At 41.0% G+C, this 9,100-nt stretch overlaps 1 protein-coding gene across 1 annotated transcript in view; it reads left to right on the top strand.

The window, feature by feature from the left end:
- Positions 1-3,687: 3,687 nt before the first annotated feature.
- Positions 3,688-9,100, top strand: part of PXDC1 (PX domain containing 1) — a 10,471-nt gene continuing 5,058 nt past the window's right edge. The window contains exons 1-3 of the mRNA XM_005424903.2: positions 3,688-3,785; positions 4,072-4,189; positions 6,915-7,026. Coding sequence (XP_005424960.1) covers positions 3,774-3,785; positions 4,072-4,189; positions 6,915-7,026 — 242 coding nt within the window. The 5' untranslated portion in view covers positions 3,688-3,773. The remainder of the gene's footprint in view (positions 3,786-4,071; positions 4,190-6,914; positions 7,027-9,100) is intronic.

The following is a 9,100-nucleotide window of genomic DNA, read 5'->3' as shown; positions in this document are numbered from 1 at the left end:
ATGGGCAGAGACAACAGCCTCGGGACATGTTGCAGCTGCTGTATGGATGCTTCATATGTGGCCAGGAGGTCCCACACACTTCAGATGCATCCACATTTTGGTGCATTTGTTTCAGGGTTAATGAATGGTGGGGGTGCTGGGCTCTGTCTGCAGTGTCAGCTGGCATGCCTGTGTGTCTGTTTGTTCAGGCGTTTCCAGAGTCTGGAGATCCTACATCAGTTTCTGGCATTTTTTTTCCTCCTTCTTTCTGCCTTGACAAATCTTCCAAACAGGAAAAAGAAGACAGGCAAAGGAGAAAGATAGGCCTGGAAACTTGGGTAAGGTTCTGTGACCCTTCTTTACACAAATTCTGACTCCTGCTCAAACTTAATATAGTGCTGGGTGAGAAAGGACCTTGGATGGGGCATCCTCGCCTGCAGTCTCTTGCTTCTTCTGTGGAGTCTGGGGTTTCCTGAGGTGAAGCCTTTGACAGGAGTGGTTTGAGGTATTCCCTGCTGCTCACCTAATTGTGCTGGCAAAGCAGAAGCAGCTCTGTGTTGTGGTGTGGGAGAGGAAATGAGGTGCAGGGGAGGGTGGGAGCGCCTTAAGCCAGGGTTGACACCAGAGACTTTACCTTGTGAAACCCCAGTGTTCCTCATGCACATGGGTGCTGTAGATGATGACAGCAACCAGTTAGAGAGTGCTGGAAGGGATGGGATGGAAGGACCAGGACCTCCACAAGTTCCTTGGGCAGGCAGTGCCTCTCTCTGGTCAGCGTGGCTGTGTGGTTGAGAGCAGTCTCTGAGGTTGTGGCATCATGGTCTATGACTAACTGAAAACCACAAGAGCATCTGTTAACTTTTAAAAACAGAGACTTGTAGAATTAAGATAAATGAGGGCCTTACAAACTTCATGACAATTGCAGAAGAAATTACGGGCTTAAATATATGTGTATAAGGCCAGTCAAGTGGTTTCTGTTTGTTTGGGTTGCAGATGTATGAAAATAAAGGCTTTAGCCTGGCCAAAGTGAACTCCCTGTATGGGGAATTCATTTAAGGTCAGCAGCCTTACGCCCCAAAGCTGCACATCTGCAATCACTGAGCACACATATAGGAAGCTGTCCAGGCAGATGTATCACCCTCCTTCCTACGCTGTCTGCTTTTTGGTTCTGATATTACTGGGAAGCTTCAGTAAGAAACACTTTTATGGTGTCAGATGTTGCAAGTTTTCTGTGCCAGTTTCCAGGTTGGAGTGTGGATTTGCATGGCTGGTGTCTTTCCAAGAGGTGGAAGGAGATAATATACCAGGGCTGGAAATTCCTTGTGCATGCAAGAAGCTGTAAAACCTCCCACGGGGTGATCTGTGACAGTGCAACAGGCTGACAGCCTTGTCTGACTTCTTGGTGAAGCATAAAAAGACCATGTGGAGCTGCAGATGCTTTCCCTGATTACTAATGAGAAGTCCTGACCGCTTGGCTGCTTTTCCTCATGGGATGAATGCTCAGGATTGTTGCCGAGGTGGTTTTGGTTTTTTTTCCTTTTTCTCCCCCTCCCAGTCTGAATATCTTCATTTGTTTGAAAGTATCCCTCTTCCTGGTAAAATACTAGTTCCAACAGTGCGTGCTTATCTGGGAAATGGTCCGAGGTCGAGGGCAGATTTGAGAGGGAGCAGCTGAATGCTGAATCCCTGGTGGGTCAGCGATGAGGTGGGAGCCACAGCTGGGCAGTGTCTGCTCTGACTATATCAGTGTTTATGTAGAGTGGATCAAGAGCAGCAGAAGTGGAGCAGCACCCCATGGCAGCTGGCACCAGGGTGGCTGGCTCTGTTTTCTCTGGTTTTTTGGTGTGGACTGCAGCACATCCAGCAGTGTATTTCTAACATCGTGGATGGGTGTCTGAGCTGTGGAGCAATTGGCAGCTTCTTCTTTCTTTAAGGGAAGATGACAGCCCTTTCATTGAAAAGTTTGAACTCAATCCAAATGTGGGATGGGAACTATTTGTGGAGGGGCCAAGCAAATCCACCCAGGCCTGCACCCCGTAGTTAGGATGATGAAGGGTGTTGGAATGCAATTCAGGTCTGTAATGTCAAGCACAGCCCAGCTACTATGCAGTCTGTGGACCCATGCAGATGAGTTTATTCACATTTACAGCCTTTCAGAGAATTTCCAAGCAAAGCTACCTGACTGTAGTGTGCACCAGCCAAAACAAGACACACAGCACCTCCCTTATATGCTTGCTGGTGTGCATTGCTCTGCCGTCAGGAGGGGGGATGAGTTGTACCTGGGTGAGGGGATAGCCATGCTGTAAAAACAGGCAAAATGAAGCGCTCTTGAGCAAGAGAAAGGCTTATACAAACAGGGGACTTTAGTGGGACAACTGTCAAGTAAACCTGGTTGCTTTGGAGACAATCTCTGTTTTATTTAGAGGTGTAACTGGAGGAGGGATGACAGCTTCCAAGTCACATTTTGTCTGGAAAGTTTCTGTGGAATTGTATCTCGCTGGTAGCAAACAAGGTCTGGTGCAGACTGAAACTGTTTGTGGATGCTGTTCCCACACTCTGCATGTTTGATGGCTCTGTGTTTGTCTTTTGAATAGGAAGATGCAGATACACTTACTTTAACACAATGTAGTATATTGAAGTGCTTTCTCAGAGACTGCTTTGCAGATTTTTAATTTTGATGGTTCTAATTGATTGTGTCTTTTCCTGTTCCAGCTTTTTGTTCGGTTTTTTGTTTGTTTGTTTATTGTGGCTTCTTATATTTAATAATTTCTCTTAGGTATTTCATTTTCATGGGTGTATCCTGCTCCTTGGAAAAGATGCACAAATGTAAAAGTTAAATGGTGATTTGATTAGAAAAAGTAGGCTGCAAATATCAGCAATAAAAGGCTCACTAGAGGGATGTGAGATATTGGGATTTACTTCTCCTTGTAAGTCCCATACATGCATCTAGCCTGTGCTGTATTTCCTTCAGTCTGCTGGAGAAGGGGAAAGTTAGAGATGTCCTGCAGGTTATCCATACAAAATACGGTATCAGTGTTTGACATCACCATACCAAGCAATTCCATATTGCATTGAAATGCATCATTCAGGATATTGGGCAGTGAAATTTTGGTCTTAATCCCTTCTGCAGCACTGTGATAACTCAGTGACTGAATAGATGAAAAAAAAATCCTAACAGTTATCTTGCACTTGAAAAACATGATACTGACAAATTTTCCTTGGACCACTCACTGGGGCTTACAGTCAGAGAAACACAAAACTGCTCTCAAAGCCTTTTGTTTAGCTTGTGTTTATTTTTTTCTCTCTTATCTGTAGGAAGTGTCTTTTGGTTTTCTTGGGTTTTCTTTTGCTTTTTATTTACAGAAAAAGAAAGATGAATAATGGTTCTTGGAAGCAGAAAGTGGTCTGTTTAACTATCACTGCTGGGAATGCTGTGTAGTGAAACTGTGGGTGAGGGAGTAGGTGGTTCTACTTCTGCTTGTCTTGCAATTCCTACATATGGTCATAAACAGCTGAGTTTGTGTCAGGCTTGCAACTCTGCTTGTAAACTACACCCACCTCAGTTTGGGGTGCATGCTTTATCATCAGTTGGTTTAAAAGACATTTCTGGAAGGCATATTTGAGGTTGTTCCACATCTTCCTGAGGGGCTGCTTCTGGCTGCTAAAGCGTGCCAGCTTTTGTTTATGCTTATGATCTGTTTACTTTGTTTCTAGGGCTCATCACAATAAAAGAAGCCCATGATATAGAAGCCAGACTTAATGAAGTGGAAAAGCTTCTGAAGACTATTATAAACATGCCCTGGAAGGTGTGTAAGCCAAGTTCCAATTTAGCCCAGCTTGACTCCTCCTTCATGGTGACATGCACTCTCATGCAGATTTGAATGTGATGGGCTTTGCCAAACTCTGAAAGAAGCAGCAATTTATTGAGTAACTTGGAGGAATGCTGAGTGCCAGAACTGTGTAATGATGCCTCCAAGCTGTCACTTACAATAAGTCCTTTTGTAATACTATGAAGGGGTGGGAATGGAGAAGAGAGACAAAACAAATTACTGGTTAAAAATTGATGTCTGTTTTTATTTCTCTCTTTTTAAGTATTCAAGATCTGAAGTTGTCCTCACGTTCTTTGAGAGATCTCCTTTGGACCAAGTTCTAAAAAATGACAATGTCCATAAAATTCAGCCAAGTTTTCAAAGTCCAGTTAAAATATCAGGTAAGAATTGTTATCTACCTGCAGTTGACGCAAGAATTGAAGAGTGAAAATTACTTATTTGCTGTTCCCATTATTATTTCTCTATCAACAATTCAAAATGTAGTTTGAAAAGCTACTCAATAGTGCTTTGTGATACAGAGCATATAATTTTCCTTGTAATACTGTGCAAGGTGCATTCAGGCAATAAAGTGGCAGGTGAAATGGGAGGCTGACAAATGCAAAGCAGTGAATGTGAGGAAAATGCAGTCCTTAGTGCACATCATCACATATGATAGTGCTGTTAGCACTTAGAAAGGAGATTTTGGAGTTATTGATACAGTTCTGTGAAAGGGTAAGCTTGGTGCCAAGCAATGAGCAATATCAGCAGAGAGAATATTAGGTATTATTAGGAAAGGAGGAGGAAACAGAGGAGACGAGCATAGCCCCCTCTTGAATAAAATATGCACAATTTTGGTTTCTTCATCTCAGGATATAATAGAATCTAAAATTATACAAATAAACGGCAAGGATTCAAGTTGTTGAACAGCTTGTCTAAGAAAGGGCTTAATTAAAGAAGGACACCTCCACCTGTGAGATGAGATGACAGACTGGTATGGTGGAAGTCCACAAAGCTGTGAATAGAAGGAGATAAATTACCCTGTACTTCTTATGAAACAAGAGCTATAGGTTATCCAATATCATTGACAAACAACAGGCTTTAAACAAACGAAAGAAAAGTTATAATATTGTTTTGTTTCCATACAAAGCATAGTTAAGGAGTGGAACTCACTGTCATAGGATATGGTGGAACTGAAAGCAGAAGTGACTTCAAAAGGGAATTAGACAGGGAAGTGGAAGACAAGGGCATTGAAACCTGTCACAGGTGGAGACATAGGAAGTTCTAAACCACAGACTGCTAGTGGGTAAAGTGGAGAGCCTATCCTTGCCTATTCTTTTAGCCTTTCCCCTCTTCATCTGCTACTGGCTGTTGTCAAAAGGTCTGGGAGCTTCTGGTGTGCCTGGTTTTGTATTTCTATACTGAAACACTTTGTTTAAACCTAGTGCCAACTCCAGGTTTTGTGTCAGAAGAGCTTACAGTTAATTGAAGTGAAATACTGCATAGTCCTCCAAGGTTTATAATATTGCAATATATTATTGCAAAGGGCTGGTATCAGTTTTCTTTGGTACTAACAAAACTATCTCAGCTGAATAATAGCATGTTTTAAGTCTAAATTATTGTTGGTAGTGACGAGTCATGCCTAATTAACTGGAGGAAGATTCTCCTACCTATGCAGCTATACAGAAGCATCTTGTGGTAATTAATTTCATCATTCAAGTGATTGCTGCCATTAATGCTAAGAACATAGGTGGAAGTTTCATATTAATTGATATTTGCCTCATCTGGATGTGGCACAATGGAAATGGTTCATTGTCTGGCAGCGCTGTCAGTAGATGGCAGTAAATGATAATGGGTAAAGCAATTCATGCAGTGGTGAAATGCTGTAACACTTAGGTCAAGTCAAGGACACTAGGAAAATACTGACATTCCTGTTGCTCATAGTGCAGCTCTCTACCTGGATTGCAGTCTTGGAAAAGCAGGCAAAAATGTTTTGTATTCTTTGAAAAAACAAACTGTTCCCCGAAAGGTCCTGCTCAGAGTGGTAGGTGGTAGAGAAGAAAGGGCTGCCCTCTAAGATGAAAGCTGAATTTAAATTTATGGTGTAAATCTTATTTTACAATCATACAATGGTGGCTCAAGATGAGTCATGTGAAATGTGATTCTGCTGGGGTTCAGTGTTTTCACAACCCCCAAATGTATTCTGCTAAAGTGAGCTGCAGTAGAATACGGAATGAAAGTCAAAAGACTCAAAAATGAGTCTTGAGAAAAATATGGGAGTATTGGCTTTACCTTCATGCAGGAGCATGTAATGTTAAAAAAATTACCTCCTCTCTCATGCCTCATCTCTTGTTCATTGCTTGAACTGTATATATAGATGAAATTTCTTGGTGTGTTTTCTGCCTGCCATATTTTGTGCCACTGACTAATTTTTTTTTTGTTGTGCTGAAAATGCAAGGCTCTAACACAGGGTCATAGTGTCTTGAGGCAAATCAAGAGTTATCCTACTTAAGTCAGTGCTGATTTTTTTTGAAAAGTGCATTTCTTTTGTGTTGTTCCTAGCTTCATCTAAAACTGTGTGCCCAAAAGAAATCCTTGTGACCGGCCTAGTTTGATTTTCCATAGAGCACAGATGTGGATTAACTTCTCATTCACATCAGATACTGTTCTTTAGTTATCAATTCTCCCCATGGTAGTAAGTCAGTGGAATTAGGTGTAAATTTTAGATATTCTGTATTGGAGGCTTCTAACTCAGTTAGAAACAAATAAGCAATATCAAGGGCAGTGTAAAACATGGTATTTCTTTATATGTCTTAGGGGTTGAATTAACTTGCAAGGTCACTTTTCATTTCCCTTGTTATGCCTTTTTTATTTTTGCTTAAGCCTAGGACTGTCTAAGAAAAATACAATTATGATTTGGTAATGGTAGTTGCTTCAGATGCTCTGTGTCATTAATTGGTTAGGTGAATAAAATTACTTGAGCACTGTCAGTTTGCAGATTTAAGAAGCACTGAAACCAACTCTTCAATGTCATGTGCACATATCAGTTCATAGCCATGTCAATTACATATGATACACAGTTGTTTTCCAGCTTTTTTTTAAATCTTGTTTTCTTTCTTCTCCCAACAGAAATCATGAGATCAAATGGATTCTGTTTAGCCAACACTGAAACAATAGTCATTGACCACAGTATACCTAATGGAAAAGAGAAGCACCTGGATGTAGATTCAGCAGAACATTTGTAAGTGGAGTTTGAGCAAGAGCAATGCTGTCACCTTCACTGTAGCTTTCCCACCCCCCTAGCAAAATGTTATTGTCTGCCTAAGAGCAAGATCAGTACAGCTGGCTTCCTGATTGGTTAAAGGTTACTGGGCCTGATTGCTAACACTTCGCAGCAATTTCCTGTTAAAGTGGGAAAAAAGGAGAATGATTGACCCCAGAGTGATCAATCGTCTGTGTATGAAATAAGAACTGAGGTTGCCATAGGAGTGCTGCGGAGGGAGAATAGAATTATTTCTTCCTCTCATGACTGTGATGAGATCTGGTTTGAGCCCAAACTTGGAAACTCAAACAGCCTAACAAATGTCATATCTTGCTACAAAGGATAGTAGAATGTTTGGGAAGGAAAACACTCTCCTCAGAGGGGAACACATGCCTGAAAGTAATTGAACAAAGGTCCACAGCTGCGCAACTGGGACTTGGTGTAGCATGTGTATATCCTTAGGGAAAAGGCAAGTTAAGACTGGTTTCATTGGAAAGTTCTGCTTCCTAAAGCATATAGGTGTTCTGGGGTCAGAAACCTGTAACCAGGAGGGCTTCTATGGCCATAAACTAAAGCACAAGGAGTTCCATCTCAACATGAGGAAGAACTTTACGTTGAGGATGGCAGAGCATTGGAACAGACTGGCCAGGGAGGTCATGGAGTCTCCCTCTCTCAAGGCATTCCAAACCCACCTAGACATATTCCTGTGTCACCTGCTCTGGGTGACCCTGCCTTGTCAGAGGGTTGGAGTGAATGATCTCCAGAGGTCCATTCTAAGCCCAACCATTCTGTGATACATGTAGGTCTTAAGCCAGTGACTGTATTCACAGATGAGTATTGATGGAAATATGCCCCTACAGATTTCTGTTACACCAGGTGATTGATATTTCAATGAGCTTCAGGTAGTGAACCATTTTAATATTTTTGATGAGAAATGTTGACCTACTTTTTCATTAGAGCAGATGAATGAAGGAAAGAGAATCATGAAAGACAATGGAGCCTTTATCTTTGAATGCAATGATCTGTCTTGTCATATTTGAAATACCAGTCTGTAATAAGGTTTAGAGCTTGGCAACATTTTGTCAGAAGCTGGAGAGTATGTCTGGCTCTAGTGTAATTTCTTGAAGTCTTTTTATTAACTTATCACTTAGTGGTTTGAACCTTGACCTTGCTAACAGCATTTAAGCTTATGAGATTGTAATAATGAGGCTGAAATGGCACACTAGAGGTAATTCTGTAAGGCCAATACCTGGAAATTAAAATTGTTATAGTTCACAGTGGATCACTCTTTGTACTGAGAATGACAAATTATGGAGGAAAATTACCAAATAAAGCCTTTTCCTGCCTTATTTGATTCTTCAAAAAAAATTATTTAAAAAATATTTATAGCTAGTTTTGATTTTAAAAATGTCCTCCAGCCCAAGCAAAACTCACCAGCCTGGGATCAGAAACTACAATTATCTAACTGTCATCTCATTGAAGTCAGAGACTGTTAAGGTCAGAAAATACTAATGTGACAAAAACTGAGTGCTAGGCATAGTTTCCCATAAACTCTAGTGGAAGAAATGAATCCAGGGTAACAGCCTGACTTTGTGCAGCCTGACTTAGTTTAACTTTCCAAAGAATGTGAAGTCAAGAGTCAAGAAATTAATAAATTTAAAATGTGTGCTTTATACGGTGCCCTAAATTTTCCCATCCTGCAGCTGTATTTTATGGCCAAGACATAATAGCTAGGAGATAGTGGAACCAGTGTAGCACAGCTGTTTTGTACAAATTGAACCTTTTTCAAAAGCAGAGATTTTCTATACTGTCGGTTTAAATGTATGTTATTAGCCCAGAAAGGAAACTTTAAAACCTTTCAAATCCTATGCTGCTCCCTTTTAGTTTCAGTAAAATTGGATTTATGGTGTGTTGTACCCTGAAATCAGTTAATTCCTTGTGGACTTGATATCCTCAGATGGGAATTTTTTCTTTTCAGCTGCATTAAACTCTTTATGACTTCTGGGTTTTGGCTGCTGATGGACTTGAATGAGACATTTTGCAGAGCAAACCT

Source organism: Geospiza fortis, unplaced genomic scaffold (assembly GCF_000277835.1).
Source record: "Geospiza fortis unplaced genomic scaffold, GeoFor_1.0 scaffold219, whole genome shotgun sequence".
Lineage (NCBI taxonomy): Eukaryota > Metazoa > Chordata > Aves > Passeriformes > Thraupidae > Geospiza > Geospiza fortis.
This window is presented reverse-complemented; position numbering and strand designations above follow the sequence as displayed.